Source organism: Thunnus thynnus, chromosome 5 (assembly GCF_963924715.1).
Source record: "Thunnus thynnus chromosome 5, fThuThy2.1, whole genome shotgun sequence".
Lineage (NCBI taxonomy): Eukaryota > Metazoa > Chordata > Actinopteri > Scombriformes > Scombridae > Thunnus > Thunnus thynnus.
In genome coordinates this window covers 16591995-16613848 of record NC_089521.1, presented here as the reverse complement: position 1 = coordinate 16613848, position 21854 = coordinate 16591995, and the positions used below count along the sequence as shown (strand labels likewise).

At 40.6% G+C, this 21854-nt stretch overlaps 1 protein-coding gene across 2 annotated transcripts in view; it reads left to right on the top strand.

The window, feature by feature from the left end:
* sema3ab (sema domain, immunoglobulin domain (Ig), short basic domain, secreted, (semaphorin) 3Ab) overlaps positions 1 to 10252 on the top strand; it is a 61781-nt gene extending 51529 nt beyond the window's left edge. For both annotated transcript variants that reach the window (XM_067589591.1, XM_067589590.1), the window contains exons 6-17: positions 464 to 583; positions 956 to 1098; positions 2270 to 2384; positions 2514 to 2583; positions 2695 to 2839; positions 2937 to 3156; positions 3306 to 3397; positions 3497 to 3538; positions 4141 to 4298; positions 5700 to 5767; positions 6996 to 7141; positions 7473 to 10252. In XM_067589591.1, the coding sequence (XP_067445692.1) occupies positions 464 to 583; positions 956 to 1098; positions 2270 to 2384; positions 2514 to 2583; positions 2695 to 2839; positions 2937 to 3156; positions 3306 to 3397; positions 3497 to 3538; positions 4141 to 4298; positions 5700 to 5767; positions 6996 to 7141; positions 7473 to 8024 (1871 nt within the window). In that variant the 3' untranslated portion in view covers positions 8025 to 10252. The remainder of the gene's footprint in view (positions 1 to 463; positions 584 to 955; positions 1099 to 2269; positions 2385 to 2513; positions 2584 to 2694; positions 2840 to 2936; positions 3157 to 3305; positions 3398 to 3496; positions 3539 to 4140; positions 4299 to 5699; positions 5768 to 6995; positions 7142 to 7472) is intronic.
* Positions 10253 to 21854: the final 11602 nt, after the last annotated feature.

Sequence of the window (21854 nt, the reverse complement as noted above, 5' to 3'; positions counted from 1 at the left end):
AATAGAGCAAGATTGTGTGCGCATGACTTTCCTCTCTACCCCCAATTATTGCCAGTCACATTGTGTTATATCACAACATTTAACCTACCAGATGGCCATTTTCCAGTCCATCACCCCTCATCTCCTCTCCCCTTTCTCTCTCCCCTCTCACCAGCATTATTATGTACTCCCCCTGTCTCACACCTCTGTCCTGTCCCTCCTCATCTGCTCCACCATCCATTCATCCTTCCCTCGCCTCTGCTCTCAGCCCTGCCTACTGTTTTAATGTCAATTTCACACTCCTGATGCTCATCACGTCAGTCACTATCTGTGTTTTCTCTCAGGACTTCATGTTTACCTGTACAGTTAAGCCCCTGAACAATTCCTCAGACTTTTACACCTGCATCACTGGGGAGAAATCACCTCGGACTGTTTTCTGATCCAGTGTTACTATGCTAACACACTTCACTCTTCTTACTGTCAGATGGGGAACTGTACGCCGGAACATCAGCTGACTTCATGGGGCGGGACTTTGCCATCTTCCGCACGCTTGGCATGCATCACCCAATCAGGACGGAGCAGCATGATTCCCGTTGGCTCAATGGTAAGTGAGAAGAGGAAAATCATTATCTCTCTCTCTTTTTTTAAAACCTATTTATTTAAGAAATAGAAAAACTATCAAATTAAAAATTTTCAGTGGTAGTTAATGATGACAGATCTGATGATGCTGTTTTCATTGCCTCAAGGGTCTGCTCTTGCTCTTATTTTATTTCCTACTGTATCTATATGCTACCATTGGGTTTTTACATTAGTTGTTTTAATATGACTTTCCACTTTTGTATAGACAACACTCAACTGTACTTGCTAGATACTTCATGGTAAACGCTTTTCATTGTGAAGCACTTTCTAATTCTTTAACAAAAAATATTTACATGATTCTGTTTATCCCAAATCTGTGCGTCCATATATATTGTAGATCCCAGATTTGTGGGCGTTCATCTGATTCCAGAGAGTGACAACCCAGAAGATGATAAAATCTACCTGTTCTTCAGAGAGAACGCTATGGATGGAGAGCATGCTGGGAAAGCCACACATGCTCGCATTGGCCAGCTCTGCAAAGTACGTGTACACTCAGCTACATGTCCAAGCAAACACACACTCACACATACTGGCTCTTGCATAGGGAAATTTAGACACACAAAATGACACACACACACATACTCATACACTCACACACCCACACCGGCATTATGTGAAATAGCTTCTGTATCTGGAAAAACACTTGACGGGTGTCTGAGTGGCTTTCATTATGGCAGCTTTCAGAAGCTGTTATCTGTGATTATTTTTAGCCTGGAGAAGAGTGGGCTTTGTTGTGCATGGTACAATCACCCCCTGAAGACAGAAACCTGAGAGAAATGTTAAATGTCACCAGAACCTGAGAGGCAAAGACGTTGTCAATGGCAGCACTGTTATCCTAATGCCCTGCTTTGGCACTGATCGGGCCTGCTACACCCTCCAGCTCCAGGGGACGGTTATGTTAAATCGCTGGCCCTCTATCAGCTTTCACATTCCACATCCTTTTCATATTTATTAAGCAGAAATCCACGAAGTTGACTGCAGATCAGTGAGTAATGTCCAGCCTCAGCCTCCCATTTTACTGCATGTCGTGCTTCCCTCATAACAGCCTGATTGCCCAGAATGTCAGGAATCTGCTATACTCAACACAAGACAAGACATCCATTATGCAAGATGCGGTATTAATTTGGTTCTATGCATATTTGGACACATTGTAATTTACTGTCATAAATCAACACCAAGATGGATAGATTTTTATGAGCCAGCAATTCTCTGTGTATGTGCGCTATGTTCTGGAAGACAAACACAATACTGTGAGGCACACAGGCACATATTAAGGGTGTGTGCTGGAACATACTTAGACATCTTCTGTCTATACAAGACATAGACTATACAATGACAGGTTTGTTTAATAAGTAAGATAAAAACACATTCTGCGTTCCAAATATATCATCACCACCAAAGTTTCTTTTTCAGATAGTAAGCGTTATAATTTACTTCATGGAATATATTTTAATAACACATATTCAACAACCAACAAACACAATTAATGGTATCCCATGGTCAAATGTATGTTGGAAATGGTAAAGTAACTGTAGAAAATGAAACATTCATTGCCTGTACTCTGCCTGTACGGTGTTCTCTGAAATTGAAAATTAACCACTTGTCTGAGTTTTACAATTAAGTAAACTTCTGCCTGTGATCTGTCCAACAGAATGACCTGGGAGGTCACAGGAGTCTGGTAAATAAGTGGACCACCTTCTTGAAGGCTCGACTTATTTGCTCTGTGCCTGGCAGTAATGGAATAGACACGCACTTTGATGAACTACGTGAGTGAATGTTCCCTCATCGTAAAATGTGTTTATACACACATTATTTGCAGAAGATGAAGAAGACATGCCATATTTTCAGTGGAGGATATGTCTGTAATATATGTCTGCCTTCTCTTTGGCTTTCAGAGGATGTTTTTCTCATGAGCACAAAGGATCCCAAGAGCCCAATCATCTATGCAGTTTTTACCACTTCCAGGTACTGTGGCTAAGATTGGAATAGTTGTGGCCACAATCACTGATTGCATGACACGTTTTCAACAACAACCTGCCCTTTCCTTATCTGATTCATTTTCTTTTTTCCATTTAGCAACATCTTTAAAGGTTCAGCTGTGTGTATGTACAGCATGACAGACATTAGGAGAGTATTTCTGGGTCCTTACGCTCATAGAGATGGACCCAATTATCAATGGGTGCCCTTCCAGGGACGCGTTCCCTACCCACGACCTGGCACAGTAAGTGTGATAACCTTGACCTTTGAGTATAATCTTAAAGTAAATTTTCCTATTTGTTGCTTTATAGATGTTAAAACAATTACCATTTTCTCCACAGTGCCCTAGCAAGACATTTGGAGGATTTGATACAACCAAGGACCTTCCTGATGAAGTCGTAACCTTTGCCAGAAGCCATCCGGCCATGTTCAATCCTATCTACCCAATTAACCATCGACCGATCATAGTCAAAACAGATGTAGACTATCAGTTCACCCAGATAGTGGTAGATAAAGTAGAAGCAGAAGATGGACAGTATGACGTCATGTTCATAGGCACAGGTATACCCTTTTATACATTTGCATATGCAAACAGAAACATTAAAACGGTGATTACTTCATCTGACTGATTTAAAGACATAATGAGTGAGTGAGCATGAACTGTAGACTACATATTAACTCAGGTAATGTGTGCTTTCGTTGTGTGCCAGACATGGGGACAATTCTGAAAGTCGTGTCCATCCCCAGAGGCTCCTGGCATGACCTGGAGGAAGTCTTACTGGAGGAAATGACTGTCTTCAGAGTAGGTTATTCTCTCATCACTTGCATAACCTCTCCAGGTCATATAGGATGACAGTAGTGTCAAATATTGATTTCTAATATATCAATATTATTCTTACAGGAGCCAACAGCCATTAAAGCAATGGAACTTTCAACAAAACAGGTATTGAATCCCATTGTCATTACACAATATAACATGCATGATTCATGATTTAACATAGCAACACATGCAGTAGGTGAAAGCACTGTAGCCATAGCAGAGACAAGAGACGAGTGAGTGACAGTATATGACAAATGTCACAAGTGACTACTGTTTTTTTGTGTTTGTCTAAAAAAAATCCCCATGGTTTAGAGAGTGAAAGCTCTTCTGTATAGGTGACACACCTTGCTGCAGGGCTGAAAGACAGAATAAATATTTGTCTGCACATTTCAAACACATTGAGATCAACTAATGTGTTATCACACAAAGATCTCAATTGTTGGCTTTTAAACCAAGAAAGAACTAGCCCATCAACTTAAATTGCAGGGAGAGACAAAAGACAACAGCTAACTGACAGGTAGGGGAGTGCTGAGCACCTATAATAAATTGGTCTGTCCACATTCCTGACTTGTATTTTCGTTTCAGTAACAAACATAGGCTGAGCCAAAAATAGATGTATTACTCAAAGCACACCATCTATGCAGACTTAAAATCAAAATTTTGGCTCTTAAGACATAAAATATCTGATATTGAAAATTTAGGTTTTTTCTCCTCTATTTCTGCAGCAACAACTGTACCTGGGCTCAGACATTGGCGTGTCCCAGATGCCTTTGCACCGGTGTGAGGTTTATGGGAAAGCCTGCGCTGAATGCTGCCTGGCCAGGGACCCTTACTGTGCGTGGGATGGCACTGAATGCTCCAGATACTTCCCTATGGCTAAGAGGTACAGTATACATACTCTACATTCATACTTGTCATGCTGCCATCCTGCCATACTGTTTAACAAGCTGCTTAACACCTTGTACACATTGACAAAGTGCTTCAAAACACTGAGCAGACATTTGTGAAGTTTGCCTAAAACGCAATATGATACTTCCAGCCTATCTCACAACAGCAGATCTGGCCAGGTAATAATAACTATTTATTTTTATATAGGTACACACACAGAATATGAAGTATGCTTTGCATAAATAAACACATTCTCGAACTGAAACCCACTGCAATGCTTAGGATCATATGAAAAGAATGGGAATTTTGGCTACCACACCTCAATGGGAAGATGTATTTGTGTTTTACTTAAGAGCAACCTGCTTTAGATTTAAACATGACAGATGTAGAACACATGTTTGAATCATGCTTGTTTAAGAATTACTTTTTGTTAACATACAATATTGAGGGAACTCTAGATCAGATAGAGGGGTTTTCATGTACAGTAAAGATTGAGGACATTTGCATTCAGGGCTCGCAGTAAGGCACACTTACTATATAGTGCAGGCTTTGTATATTTGCCAAAAAACCCCAAAGCTACAGCATCGTATTTCTACCAGAAAGCTAGAAATATAACCTGCCTCATGTGTTTACTGTAAATTAGAACCAATGTTAGCAGTGTCTGGAGGCTGTCTGGGTGAACCAGGGGTGAAGTAGGTGTTAGAGGTTTACTTGTAACAGTTATAGTAGTGGACTGATCTGTGTGTGTGTGTGTGTGTGTGTGTGTGTGTGTGTGTGTGTGTGTGTGTGTGTGTGTGTGTGTGTGTGTGTGTACTTGTGTGTGCTTACTGTACAGCCTCCCACTCATAGCTCCATGGGGCTTATTGATTTGAAAGCTAGCTGCACAGTATCAAGTTCTCGCTGTTAGTTGGACTCCAGAGTCTTACATTCAGAAAGAAGGCAACCAGAGCAAACTCTTACCTCCAATTACCAGCACACCAATGCTAGGTTAGAACAATGGGAGGCAGAGAGGGTGAAGTTACCAGTTTGTTTTGGTGTCTCCATAGTTTCTTCAATAATTATTTACAGAAAATATCCTCAGGGCTATGTTTGACACTGTATTTGAAACTTCTCCTTTGCATCTGCAACCCAGAGAGATGACAGGCTGGAGTGATTGATTAGGTTTGAATTCCTCTGTCATACACACCCAGTAATTAAAGATTTTCTACGATGCTACAGGCTACCCACTGTTAGTTTATCTATTTGCTTTGGCTTTCAACTATTGCTACACAAACAAAACACATTAAAATATACACCTACACACAAACAAACTCCCTGTGCATACATATTCACACGGGTACAAAGAAGTAAATGTCTCTGCTGACTCATGAAGGTGTTTATATTTGTGTTTCTGCAGGAGAACAAGGAGACAAGATATCAGGAATGGAGACCCACTCACACAGTGTTCAGATCTGCAACACCATGGTACATATACAGAAAAATATGTTTTTGTGACTTAAGTATTTTAGAAACTATGATAATAATCAAGGCGATGTTTGATTAAATATTTTTCTATTGGTTTTAGTTCAGACATCATAATAACATACTGTATATACACTTTTCAAATAGTTTATTGAAGCAAATAAAAAACCTTACCATTTTACCAACTGCACAACATGTGATTTTGTGTTGAGGATTTAATTCTACTTTGAACATAGAAATGGTCAAAGCAGCTAGCCTTTCCTGAGGTGATCAAAGAATAGAAAACTCTGCATGAATGTGTGTCATGTTGTGTCTGTGTGTTTTATGTGTTTCTGGTGGTGTGAAGATTAGAGTCCGTCCATGTGAAGCTTACAATTAACAAGTTCAGGATTTGTCCAAACCCTCTGTCTATCGCCAAGCCCTCCACTCTACTGCTCTGTTAGTGGTCTTAGTTCAAAAATAGGACTCATACTGTGGTCCAGTACACAGTCTTACTCTCCTAATTATACTTTTATTTCATTTAACTGGAAAAAGAAACAAGAAATGATATTATTTAAAGCTGTGGATTTGAGGAGGATGAGTTCAAGCACACACAAATATTTTTAACACTTTTGATTTGTGCAATTTGCTCGTAGATCCCCAAATGTGAATTATTAGATTTACAACAAGATTTAAGAAGAACATATACCTTACAGTGCAAAAATTCAACTTATGTGCATGGCACATACTGCATAAAACTCAGGTTTCAGTTATAGCCCATTTCCACAAATTACGGCCTCTGTGGTGGGGGCTGCCTATTCTAAAAATGATTGAGTGTGATAAGAGAAGAGACAGAATAATGGCACAAAATAATGTAAAATGCAGTCACACACTCACATGCACACACACACACATACACACACACACACACACACACACACACACACACACACACACACACACACACACACAAAAAAGGAATTCAGGCCCCAAACAGAGGCAGTTCTTGGAGAACAAAGCTTTGTACTTTTCAGTCAGAGAAAAGCACAGCGAATTGAATAAAGAACATCCCAAAAGCTGGATATAGCTGCATGGGTATAGAGTTTCCAATGTATCAGCTTGTTAAAGAAATCACATAACATTCAGCCATAACCACAACCAGTTATCAAACTTGCGACAAACTACAGAAATCATGTAGTTACAGTAAACTAAAAAATCCTGTATGACTGATATATTATGATTATTTGTCTAGATGAACTAACTGGGCAGACAACTCTCCTGGATAAAACTGTGTATGGTGTGGAGAACAGCAGCACTTTCCTTGAATGCAGCCCGAAGTCCCAGAGAGCCCTGACATATTGGCAGTATCAGCACTCCACTGAAGACCGCAAACAAGAGGTTGGCACTACCTCAGCAGCACACACATATCTATTTTGTTGAAATAGACTGAGATACAATCTCTTTGCAGAGCTTATAATTAATGATAGATGGTACTTCTTAATGAAGATCATTTTAGATAGTACAGTATCATATTTTATTAAATGCCATCGTTGATCAAGTGAAAGACATTTTGTGTAATCAAAACAGCCATCAGACATAGCTGGTTAGATTTCATGACCACATGATATTATAATTGCTTATTCTGAAATATTGAATCTAATTTCTTTCCTGTCTATATCTTTCTGGCCTTCACTCTTTCTCTATCACTTCCAATTTTCTCATGCTGTAGATCAAATCAGAGGAACGTTTCATCCGCACAGACCAGGGCCTGCTGATTCGCACACTTAACAAGAAGGATTCTGGCATCTATCTGTGCCAGGCGGTGGAGCACGGCTTCATGCAGTCGCTTTTGAAGGTGACCTTAGAAGTCATTGACACTGAACGCCTGGAGGATCTGCTACATCGTGATGAAGAGGCGGCTGCCAGTGCCCCCGTCCAGGACCTTACTACACCTCGAGAAACTCCCAATCAAAAGCTGTGGTACAGAGACTTCCTGTCTTTGGTCAACCACCCGACTCTGAACAGCGTGGATGAGTTCTGTGAGCAGGTTTGGAAGAGGGAGAGGAAACACAGGAGGCAGAAAGCTCACCTGGTGCAGCAAGTACAAATACACCAGCAGCAACAGCAGCAGCAGCAACAGCAGCAGCAGAAGGTTGTGGTGAGCCCTCACAGCCACATGCATGCTCAAGGGCTGGCAGCCAAGTGGAAACACCTGCAAGAGAGGCAGAAGGGACGCAACCGCAGGACCCACGAACTGGAGAGGGCCCCCCGCAGTGTCTGACTTATAGACCTTGACTTTATCGCCAAACCTGAAACCGTACCCAGTTCTTATTCTGTAACCCTGATTAACTTACCCAGTTTTTTCCTTCATACTGAGTTACAGACTTCTTCCACAGTGACTGGATAGAAAAGCAAAAGTGTAATACTTCCCTGATCTGCCGGCTGGTGCGTTCTGTGCGTGGGCAGCCATGTTTACAGTACACCAGTAAAGAGGACTGCAGGAAACAGGATGTTGTATCACACCAGACCATTGGAGCATATTATCTCAGCTGGCCTCTGTGGCCTGAACACCGCAGAGGGACAGTGTCAACCAGCACAAGAACTGAATATATAAACCCACCCTATAGACCTGACTGACTCCATGTTGAGATGGCTGTGTCAATGGCATTGTCTCATGGCATGCTAGTTAGGTGTCTTTGTCAGTGTGCAATTAATGAGATACCTGGAAATACCTGAGAATCTCTTTTCTACTACACAAATATGAAAGAAGAGGAGGTGGGATTGTATTAAAAAAAAAACAGCCTGGACATTAAAGTGGACTTGCAGCGGAAATACAAGCACGAAATAGGTGAAGCTGATGGAAAGCACAAGATGGGTTTTTGCTATTAAAGTTAGTTTAATCAATCAACATGAGAGAGAAAAACGCCCGAGCACTGCACGAAACTGGGAGCGACACTCACCACTTGTCAACAAATATAACTATGTAGCTACGATGTGTAAATACTGTATTCTGTGACATCTCATACTAAAGGGAATGGCTTGCAGTTGTCTTGTTGCTTTATGTTGTTTCCCATGATAGAAATTTATTTATGGAAAAGTCTTTTGAAAGCAGTTGTAAACATGGAGATTTTGTACTAGTCTGTGTGTCTACGCCCTAGATAAGCTTCCCAAACAATAACAAAGGTTTTATTATTCTGTTTTGTTTATCTAGTGGTTTTTTTTGTTTTTGTTTTTGTTTTTGTTTTTTTGGTGGGGGTGGGGTGGGGGCATCATCAGATTCCTTCCAGTGTCAGCAGTCATAAAGTTGACTGTCACTTCGCAGGGACGTCTGCCAACTGCATCATCTCAGTGCACAAAATGTCATCCTGAGTTCTTCCAAGTTGACTTAATTCTTCTTTGTATACACTTTGTTTCCACTACATGTGTATTTATTGATATACAGTTATGTACATTGTGAAAATATTTTCCGATGTGCAGTCTTTTTTGTCCCTTAGTATGATCTATCTGTAATTTCTCATTTGATTTGATTATTTGAGTTACAGGACCAATCTCCTAAAATAACTGTATTATCAGAAATACTGTAATAAGACTGGAAATATCCATGAGTTATTTGTCAGTATAGGTCAATATTACATGCATTGCATATCAAATGCACTGAGCAATAACCCAGTATCCATATTGTATTTTTCTTCCACATTTATTGCCTCCATATTCTTCACAGGCAGCGCAGTGTAACATCTCCATTTCACTGCATGAAACATAAGAAACCTCTAGTTTTTGGGCATAACAATTAATATACAGCACACATAAACACAAACCTGGAATGTAGCTGTGAACATTATGTAAATAGAAATACTATACTCTATGTTTGACAAGTATGACACTGTGTACTAGTGCATGTGAATACTATTGTAGTGTTCCTGTTTTGCCATAGCAATGATATACTAGTCTGATGTTGTCACTGTTATTCTGTTGTTTTCTTATGCAGTACACAATATTAACTATTTCAAAGATGTAAATATTATTTCTGGTAGGACTCTAAACTGTATAATTGATAATTCCTGAGGTAGGTATTCAAAAAAAGATATAAACATGATCTAAACAGGATCTCAGCGTGGATTTAAACATCCGCAGACCAGGTAACAATTAACAATGTCAGTGGAGCGTTGCAGGACGTCAGTATGTCAGATGTCTATTGAGTGTTTGCAAGCTTCATCTGCTTTTGGAATCTATGATGGTGGAATATAATAAACAGCTGGAGCCAGTCTTGAGAAAGTGATTTTAGGCTAACTAGACAAGTTGGAAACCAGAGTTGTGGAACTTTCAGTAGAGATGGGCATATGATAAGATCATCATTATGAAGAGAGAATATAGGGTTCCTCACTGCATCTGTCATGGACATACAGTGAAAGTGAGGAAATGAAGTGCTGCTGCTGCTGCTGCTTTTTTGGCATGATTATGATGATGGTGATGTTATTCTACTGATCTAATAAATGTCTCTTCATAAAGTGCTGGTTTCATTAAATCTATTTTTAATGTCCTTCTATCACAGTATGTGGTGAGTGAGAAGAAAAGTTTCCTGTAGCGTAGATGATCAGATTAGATTTTGGAGCACCTTGCTGCGTACATTTCCATATAAATGAAAAATGTTTTTTAGAAACTTGTGTAACTTATCCTTAATATTGAGACTCATATAGTGAAGTACTTTCTGTTATGTCCAGACAAGTGCTGTATACTGACATAGAAAAAGTAGTGATTTAATTAGCTGAAGTAATTAATATGACTGATTATATATTAAAAATCAGCATGGTTAAGGAAGAATGTCAGTCAGCTCATGCCTCTTATTTTATAATGCGTACTGAATAGTACAGCAATGTACTTTGGTGTGCCTAAGGCAGTAGAGGAATTACTGTAAGTTGTTATTAAGACCTTGATGTGAGATGTGATGTGAATAATACATGAGGGTCCCTACAGTTTTCAACTGAAACCCAGCTGTTTTATTTGCATACCAACAGGAGTTGGTGGTTAAAGATACAGTACGTAACTCAAACAGAATCAGTAGAAATAAAATGTAGAAAAAAACAACACATTTTGTCAAAAACACATTCTCAGTGGTTTGACAGAAGTTAATTTCAATATCCTGCAACAAAATATAAACTGTGTCATACCACTGCCCTCTAGAGGCTGTAATAGAAAAATACATGTTTATCCAAAAATGGAAAAGATTTCATTTTTTCCATCTGTCGTATAGAAAATAGTGATTATTATGCTATTGGTGATTGATATAGATATAGCAGTTCTGGAGCTGCAGTTGAAAACAAAACAGACTTGTTGTGTCTGTTGACATCTTTGGTCACCTTTGATACAAGGTCAAAGGTCAGATGACATATGTCCCATGTGAGTTTTGACCTTGACCTCCAAACTCAGTTCAACTGCTGCTGTGGGAGCTTGTGAGTCCAAACTGCCTAAGGCGCTTCAAATGGAACATTAATGATATGTTTTGATGTGGGAGAACACACACAGTTTTCATCTGGGAACAGATGGATACTTTATGAGAGGTTGTGGAAAATGAGATGCATGAGAGCCACTGTTGTTCTTAAGACACAACACTACGTGAGGCTCAGACAGAGAGAGTAACCCCTGGGCCACACTGGATGCGTGAGCAGCGCGTGTTCGTCACGGAACCTCTTGCTTTTCATTTCGGCGCCCATGTTAACAGGTTAGAGCGGCCACACTGCCCGCGTTAGACGTTACGTTACGCTTGGGACACACTGGATGCGTGAGCAGCGCGTGTGCGTGTGTCGCCGAACTGCTGCGTCTCTCACGCTTGCAGCGTTCACACTGGAAGCGTGTGTGCTGCGGCGCTTCTGCCACTGGCAACCCTATCTTTCTCGTTTTCCCTGTCCTGCTGAGAACCGCGCGCGTCACGCGGAGAAAATAGACGATACCTCGAATCTCTAGATGAAGCGACGCAGCAGCCTCTAACCTGTTGACATGGGCGCCGAAATGAAACGCAAGAGGTTCGGCGACGCACACGTGCTGCTCACGCATCCAGTGTGGCCCAGGGGTTATACATACCCAAGTTAGCTGTTATGCTGGGTTATGACCTGACTTTGTGAGCCTGCTCTTGACCATGGATGTTGCCCGAATTTAACATGAAAGGGTGAACACAAGTGTGTGTACTAAACCATACCACACCATACTGTAAAAATCTTTTGGAATCACTATGAAATTATATTAAATTAGCCGAAACCAAAATGCAAAGAGTACTATAGGCAGAAACAGAGTCGGGGAGAGATGCAGATTTAATTGTATCCCTATGAAACAAAATTCCTGCATGCAGTCACAAATTTTGTGGCTTTTTCTCCATCTGCCTCCATACACAAACGTCTTTGATAGAATTGCTCTTTGGCAATGTTCATACCTGTGTAAGACAGAGCATGACTGCCCTCCAGTGGCTGAGGGGAAGGCTCAGCTGCAATATCCAACTCAGCCTAATGGAAAATAGTAGTTCCCCCCTTGACTCCCCGCCAAGGTCATGGATGAGTGAGAAGGACCGCCCTGACACTCACATAAAGGACTGCTACACTCAATGGAAAAACTGACACATGAATAGAGAGATCAGGGAGAAGGTAATAACCTTCTTGTTGATGTTTTTATTGAACTGAAACTGCTCTGGTACTTTAAACCTGTTTGTTTGTGGAGATTGTTGGTCAGTAAAGAAGTTTTGTTTTAGAAGCTTTGGTAGGAGTTAAATGATCTCAAATGCATCGTCACACCTCTCACAGCTCAAGTCAATTCAATAAAATCCAATTTTCTGATAGAAACTTCTTTTGCAGAGGCAGATAAAACATTTTTCAACGGGTATACAGAATCTAAAATGAATATTATATATCACAATACCATTCAAAAGCACTGGGTAACACTATGATATATGACTGAATAAATAATCTGAAACAGAGTAACTGGAGAGACTTTCATAGACCTTGTGTGTTTCATCATGTGCCCACCATCTTGCCCACATATATGTAGACTCTTCACAAGAACAGTCATGAAAAAGGTAAGGATCAGGAGTCATCTGGCAGGCAGCTGAGTGAATAATGTAAAAGACACTGTTTGCATGCAGACACACACAGTGCATTAAACTCTTTTCCACGGACACTCATCATCTTTTACTGCAGCTTTGGGGAAGAGGCATCAATGTATTCCCTTCTATGGGGAGGCTTGGAAAAAGTGAAATGGAGCAGAGATAGTAATTTATTTTAAACTAGTGACAATACACCAGCTTTGACACTTCACTAGGCCCAGTGGGGTTCTGCTGCAGACATGTACATGCATGCACAGATAACTGGGGGGGTACCAACTGGTCCGTTCTGGGTCACCTCAAGAGATAACACATTGGTTTATCTGGAAGCTTGATGGAAAATTCCAAAAGCAGAAGATTCAGCAGTAACATTAAGTATATGCTATACATTGACATAATGTTGTTGATGTTTGGCTCATAAAGCAAACCACTGACATGGATTTTCCCACATGGATTTTGCTACTCTCCCATAGGAAGACAGCTGGGAGACATGAAGAGAGCTACATCACCTTCAGAGCCCCAATATGCAGTCAAACATGACCCAATCAGCCACAACATGTCTGACATTTACTCAACTTAAGATTGACCCCTGACAGCATCCAGCCCATTATCCAGGCGAGAAATAACATTCATATGTCATAGAAGAGTATGGTATATCACAGTGCTCTCTGAATGAGGTAATGATCTATTATTTTCCCTCCAGCTGTCACTTATCAAAGCCATGTAGCTTTCTGGCAGTGTTCCTGTCTGCCGTCATAGGGTCAGTAGTGGTGACGGGTGTGTTTATATGTGAGTGTGAGTCGGGGTTTACAAAGTGATTTTCGGGAAAACCTAATTTAGTATGCTGGCAGGGGTTTACTTGATCATCGATGGATAATGCTTTGAAGCGAGGTCAGGTTTGTGTCTGTGTGTGTGTGTGTGTGTGTGCTGCTCTCTATTAGACTTTGGTAGCGTGTTAGCATTGTGTTAGTATGCAGCGGCACACCCCTTGCCTGGGGTAACACAGAGGACAGAGTATTTAGCTGTGGCAACTCGGCAGCAGGTGGTGTGCTGTACAGTTGGCAGAGACCTCGAGTGCCTCTCTGCTATGAGTGACAGCATGGTGCAAGAGGTTTAGACTGGAGTTATGACAAGACCTTTAATTCATTTCCTATGTGGGAAAGACCAGCTCCAGTGTTGTCACATACTCAGAATGTAGTCTACATACTCTTATGGAACAAAAATGTACTGATATTATTATGAGCTATATTGAAAACTATATATATCATAACTTAATCCTATATAACCTTCATCCTATATAAATTCCTGTGGCTAAAGCAGGCATGATGGGATTACAGACAATATTTCACCACTCCATGTCAAAACTGTCAGATATAATATAACTGTAAACATAATAAGTGTTTTATTGTTACTCCATAAGTACCACAAAATTACACTGTAATTTGCAGGCTGTCATCTAAAGTGTTGTCACTACAGTTTTGACAGTTCACAAGTCTAAACCTCATTTTTTAATCGGAGGAGGGTCTGTCAGTTTATTTCCTCCAGACATTTGATGGAATCAGTTTTGAAACAGCTTACGGATCTAGTCAACAAAAAAATCGGGAAGTCTTTTTCTTCCTTCACCCTCACTAGTTCACACTTGACTCATCGAGTGCACTGGTAAACATATAATTATATTGGAATAAACTTCACCACGAATGGTCAGTCATCCTATGTCTCTTTGTAAGCTCCTTAGAATTGTTTGGCCAGAGGCAGATATACAAGCTCAGTAAATCAGGTTACGTGTACAGTATGGTGTTGTCTAGACAGTCCATTATTAGCATTGGCAAGAATGTGAATCTGAGACAATTTGAATAAGAATGTGAATTTGAGTGGTTATCTACCACATCATGGTCAGACTGATGAATGATAATGTAGATATGGAGTTTACACTGATAACTAAAATCCACAGCTGCCAGTTCTTTTCTCTACTATTTATGTGGTAAATGTGTTGATAGACTGACAATAATGCAGAAACAAAATAGAAAGTTGATGGCTGATTATCTCCCAAGCCCACAAGGCAAAGGCTGTTGGCTGAAGCAGATATCAGGCTAAATGCATCAGAAGGGGCAATGAAAACAAAAGCATGAAAGCCGCTGAAAGGAGCTGATGAGGTAGGATCAGCCTTTGGCTTGACTTTAGGTGACCCTGAGATGGATCAAACGTCTGTGCACCAAAGAGCAGAGGTCAATTTATCTAGAGAAATGTGTCTAGGTAGCCTGCCCTGAGTCTGACTGTTGGCTGCTCCCTTCCACACTTCTAATCTCTAACTGATTGAGGTCTGCTTAAGCAAGGTTTGGCTGGAGCTCCTGGAACACATCACCCAGTGCAAGGCTTAGCTTGGTGTCATTCTGGGTGGAAACCAGGCCCTGCTCTCTGAGTATTAGAGGGATAAAGAGTCAGTGACTCCTCATTTGAAAGAAATTGATCCACACAAAATTTGTTAGAAAGCACAAACACAAGCCTAATCTGATTTTGTATGTATCTTTTGTCAAATATAACCACGAGCAAAGTCTTTCTCTCAACATTGTTGTTAAAATGTCCAAAACACTGCAAGAATTTGCACATATACACAAATAAATCCCCCTCTCCATCTCTGTCCCCTTCCAAGTGTAACCCCTCTCTCTAAATGTGGTTCACACATGGTCACGTGAAAAATGTGTTGATGTTATTTGTGATAAATTAGAAACACTGTAACCTAAACATTCACCTCAAAAATTAATCTTTGTCAGCATAGATTAGCTATTGCAGCCATATACTGGAGAGCATATGCTTTTCTGGTAGCACTGAACATACTCTTAGCCATTTATGAAAAATACTGCTATTTTAGTCTAGCTGTAATTAAAATCTACGGCAGAAAAACAAATATTTATCAGCATAAATTTGCAATTCTGAGTCTGCTACACACGACACTTGATGTGCTTACCAAGCAGCATGCATGTAATAATAATAAGAAATCCACATTGCTAATTGACTTTATAGTTTCTTCTATCTTAAATGTTCTTTCATGTTGAAAAGAACAAATGAGAAGACATACAAGACAGTCAGTGATCAAGTTTCACTCATTTAGTATTGAGCAAGCAAATTCCATACATTTTATGCAAAGCATACTGTGCTTGCTCAGTCTAGTTGTCTAGTTGTTACTGATATTTTTACAAGCACAATCTTTGTTTTTTTTCTTCACTCCAGCCACAAAACTTTAGCTTTCTATATTGTGTCCTAGGACCAGGACTTGTATGTGCTATGGCCATGTAATAGATAGAAAGAGTACTTTATTAATCCCGGAAGGAAATTGCATTGTTACATCAGCTAAATCTTGAAAAAATAAGACAAACAGGAGATGTATAAGGCACAAAATACGGTAAAGAAATCACAGCACACACAGATCTGTTTGTTGTAAAAATGCAGGGGCTGTATGGCCTTGGCCTTTGACAGTCACTGGGTTGTTTTCAGGGAGTATTTTGATTTATTGATAGCTGTCAAGATGAATGTAAGTGTTGTTAAACAGGAACTTTAATTACAGGTGTTACCTTCAAGGTGTTTTCTTGTTTAAATTTAACCATTAGCTGATCTTTTTTCATGTGGCGAACAGATGAAAATAGCACATCTGTTATGTGTTGTTGTCGCATTATCCAATTAGTGGTCGAGGAAAGAAATTCTTTCAGCCACTGCATGATCTACTTTTCACAGCTCATGCCGGATGTGCAAGACTGTGCTGATGAGTATATACTGGTTGGTCAAAATATGTGACCGAAAACAAGTGTGTTTTGTTCCAGGAAAAGACTTTTTCAGTTGATATAAAACGTTGATTTTATTGACTCTGAAAACCCCAGTGTTTACCTCCAGTCCTCCTCACAAAGTCAAAACAGATCTTGCCCTGGTTTTTGTGGAATTGTTAATCCAGTAATTACAGACACATGAAGTGACAAACAAAGACATTGGAGTTTACAACAGAGAAACTACTGCAGACACCAGCCTTAATGGCATTGCTCCCATTAGTGCCACAATGGCGTCAGTCTGAAACTGTAACCTATTAATAATTTTATATCTTAAAGGATTGTCTTTTATTTAATTTGTGTAGAAGTTGAAGGAACTGCTGGGAATTATTGTTTTGGTTGGAAGGAGACATGTGCGTAAGTTAAGCTATAATGTCTTTGGTCCAGCAGGGAAAAATGCAAAGGCTATCTTTGTTTTTCTAAGGTTATGATACTGCCTACTACATTCTTGGTCTGTAAATGTGTGTAAGTTTGAATGTCTACATGTGTATGCATACAGTTTGAAGGCATGTTTGTGTTTAGATATATCTGGAATATGTCTCATTCTGATTGAATTGACTAAGGTTATTAATCAGAGTTAGGGAGAAATGTAAACTTTTTGGCATCTGCAGATGGATTAACATGGGGATTTAAAACAGCCAGAGTGATATAGTGTAGGTTAACAGGTTAACTGATACTTCTGCCAGAAAGAACAGCACATCTGGAACAAGCATTAGCCCTGATACTGTCAAACCCAATTCTCATCTTCCCACTCACATTCTTACTTACTATGTTTGACAGTGACAAACACATACGGCAGGTCAGTGTCTGAGCAGTGTGTGCAGGTGAAGTGCAGTGAAACTTGTCGGTACTGAAGGGTCGTCTCACACCTCGTCCCCTTGATAAGCAAGTCATGAGCTCAGATAGGGACAAGGTGTTGATGTGAAACTGGCATTTGTAGGGAGGTAACAATGCAGGAAACAACACATACTAGCCCCTAATTTACTCAGAGAGATACACCCAAACTATGACTCACACCATTAATTCATGGATGTGGATATGTACTATTTTTTCAAGCATTTGGTCTCAATAAACTTATTTGTTTCCAGTCTTTCTACATCAAACAGGGGCTTCTTTTTTATAAAGTTTATTTGTCAGATTGGTTGAGAAATTAGTGTCAGGATTTAAACATGAGAGCAAGCATTTATTGGTCACAGGCAATCATTCCCTATAGGATTTGGAGGAACTCTTGCTGCTTGCTGAGCCACTTCAAAGCAGACTGTCATAAAATGGAGGCAGATAGAAATTGCCACAACATTTCCCTTGTAACTGCAGCGCATGGTGGTCCTGCCCTGCAGCAGGATGGGATAACTCTGATTCGATTTACGTGTCACTATTCATATTTCATAAACACAGGCATATGCATAAACATATGCAATGTCTCTCACACACAGATGTCATGCACTCACACACACACACACAACGCGCACCGCATACACGGTACACGCACACCCACAGTCACACTGAGGAAAGTTGTTTTCTCCAGTATTTTATATGGAGAGACCTTCCTTTCGCAGAGCTAAAAAAATATTGTTTTGATGCAATGTATGACACTGCATATCCCCCACAATAATTCAAACTCAGCTGTTTTTCCAACTATCCATCCATGTATTTTAGCTTTGGTGTTGAATGAAATGTGTCTGACATCCCTGTGTGGGCACAAACCAGTGAGCTGGGAAAAAACTGCTGTAACTACATGTTGAAGGCAGATGTTTAGTCTATACTTGTCACCTTTATTATTATATCTATCTCAATTTTGTCTGCTAGCAGTGATCATAGCTAAGTATATTTAAGAACAATGGCTGAGAGACTGAATTAAAGAAAGCTTGTCAAGAGGTCTGGTTTTTCAATCCTAAACATTTCTGCAAAAATACACTCATGTCACTATGCCAAGCATGACGGATGACAATGCACAGGAGGATAAATCAGTAGGTTACTTCCACATGTTAGTGTGCTTTTTTCTTTATTGTGCACAAACCTGACAAAATTCACCTGAAATCACATAAACACAGACACACAATTCACGGCAGACACCATACCCACGCACACACCTGTAAACGTGTGTGTGTGTGTGTGTGCACTTGTGATGTGACGGTTACCATGATGATGGATGAGAATACACAGGAGGCCAGATGGTCACTTCCACATATCACTCCAGAGGCGTAACCCATTCCTCCTCTTCACCATCTGTGACTGCAAAGCAAAGACTTGGGCTGGGTTTCCCATTACTAACCCTGTAACTAAGAAAAATGTCCTGAGAGTTGAATCACAGGAAGCAAAGAAAGCCAAAAGAGTGGCCACGTAGCTTTGATAGCAACCGACTGAGCTTGAATAACACACCGTGGTTCCTGGCTTTATAGTTGCCAAATTGAGAATGTGTTTACCAGAGCCTGTCCTCCCAAGAAAAACGACATTATAGGTCTTAATGTCAGTCGCTAACAGACCTATATGACCTATAGTTACCTTTGAGTGTCAGACGCCATCTAGTGGCCAGAGTAATTATGACCCGGAGAAGTGACGCAGTTCAGATGACGTCTATATAAGGTGACAAATTTCCATATTCGGAGGTGACAGGTTGGGTGGCTAGATCCTAACTTGCAAAAAGTGGACTTCGGACTTTGCTGCAGGAGATCACTGTTTGCTCATATTTGCTTCCATTTCCAACCTCGAGTTGTTTTTTTTTTAAAAACCATAACTATGATTGTCGTGGTGTTTACTGTTGCCATGACAATAAAGGTTGCCTAAATTTAAGGAAGAAGTAACTTTAACCCACACCACATTTCAAGTGATCATTTTTAACCCAAACCATGATCTTTACCTAACCATAACCAAGTGCCTAAACCTAACCAGACCTTAACCACAGCATTGTCACACCATAAAACATCATTATTTATGATGTAATAATACAGTGACAGTGATTTGTAAGGGTTTTGGAAACCACAGACAAAATATGTTGTCCTGCTGATTACTGCAGATAGAGGCGGCATATTAGAAAACAATCCTTTGGGTTGGACTTGTTGGTTTACTACATATTCATGCCATGGCACTCATGCGAGACATGCATCTACTTCGGGCCTCACCTGAGGATTCATAGCACTCAGTAGGGTCGATGTTGGGAAATAATGGAGTGTGACTGAATATATACAGATTTCTTTCCACTTATCCACAGACATATGTTAAAAGTGGCTGCTTACGTTGTACAAATAGGAATTCATATGTGTGAAGGTGTGCATAGCTGGTTTTATACCATAATGTTCGCACTCAGCAGACACAGCTAAGCCAACCATAACACACCTGGCTTCTCAGTCAGAGTAGGCCTGCTCCTGCTCTGCCGCTGTCTACCTCTCCCCCAGGTTGTTCATTTGTGGCTCACAGTGACTCACTCCCTGCATGGTATGACACACAAAGCAACATGAGCTCTCTGATAGAATCTGTAAACCACTGATATGGGATAATAGCCAGTCAAATAATATCCTCTAATCACTGATGTATTGCAAGGAAACAAGTGCTGCTACCTGCCTTCAAATTCTGATTGATGTGTCTTTAGTCAGTGTGGGCCATCGAGACAAACCTCACTGGCCATATGATAGCCACCTGTGTAAACGGTTGGAGTATCTAGTGGCTCTGAAACACTGGATCCTTAGAGTGCTGCTTCTGTTGCCGCGGGAGACCACAGGCCTGACCTCTCTTTAGCAGAGGGGAGCCCTGCAGGCAGTCAATGGTAGACATTACACTAACATACACACAATTTCATGCATAAATGCATGTACACATACTCACCCACTTATGTCTATCTGGCTTTTAATCTCTTAGTTTCCTTTTCTCTCTCTCACTGTAACATATAGCAGTTGAGTGCATACAAAGCACTTGCATGGACATAAACAGTGTATGTTGAGGAGGAGGAGAAGTGTACATGTCTGTCTCCGTGGGTCAAACAGGAGGTGAGAGAGGCTTCTGTTGAACAGGGCGGATATTGACACAGCATTAACATGAATGAAAATATTTTCTATGTTCAGAGAGCATGAAAGGAACACCGCCAGACGTTTGGACATGGCTTATTCAAACAAACGCTAGACATCAGCACTCAATCAAACAGTCTTTTCACACACTCAGGCTTCCTAAAACAGCAGCTAAAGGTAGGAGGCATCCAGTGATGTGACAAGGCTGCAGGTCAAATTTTGTGACCATGAACAATACTGTTTTGAAATTTGACGCATTCATAGAGCTCTGCAGAGCCAATACCTCTGCAGTACACTTGTACTGAATAAAAATTCGAGGTATTAGAGGAATCCCAGGGACACACGTAAAGATACAGAATTTCAGTGGAGGTGCGGGTGTATAGCTACTGTGGTTACTATGTGTAGGAGTGCTGCATGGGAGGGTCCTTAGCACAAGCTACTAACACAGCCAGAATCATACTAATGGAAACATCAAGAGCTGAATGTACAACACAAATCAAGAAAACGGGAGGCAAGCATGGACAGAGTGAGAGAGGGATAGTAAAAAAGGAGTGGAGAGGAGGGGGACTGAGCTGTTTCTGGTCTGAGTTAGATTTCTGACTGATTATTGCTATTAGACTGGGTGAAGGGAGGATAGACTCATTGAGTCACATAGGGGCCAGTGTGAGTAAGTGGATGCTGTGCCTATTGGCCTACGTGCATTAGTCTCTTTAAATGGCCATTAATCTGAGGTAGTGGCTTAAGAGATCGGAAATGAAAATCTTCCAGAGCTTTCATCAGGATGCAAGGCTAAAATATGTTCCTACACAAATGCTCAGGTTGAAACTGATGAAATTGTGTGTCACAGTCAGTGAAATAGTGTTGGCTCCGAGGAAGCTGACGCTGAACAGTTGTCTCACCCTCAACAACAGATGAGAGTCCATAATAGCACCCAGCAATGGAATAACAGAGATAGTGTATGTTACGAGACCTCCACACACACAAAGTCCTTCTGTTCTGGCAGAGAACAGGTGCAACGTGGGAGTTGGAGTCATCAGATCCCATGGTGGTGCAGGGGGGTATGGGCAGCTGCTACAGCCTGATGCAATCATTTCCAATTTCATATTTCTGTATGTGTCTTACTTTATTGGCTTGCCATTTGGTGATGGGTACACATTCACACTCTGTCCACATCTCTCTCTTTCAATTTTTACCCATTCATTTTATTGAATCAT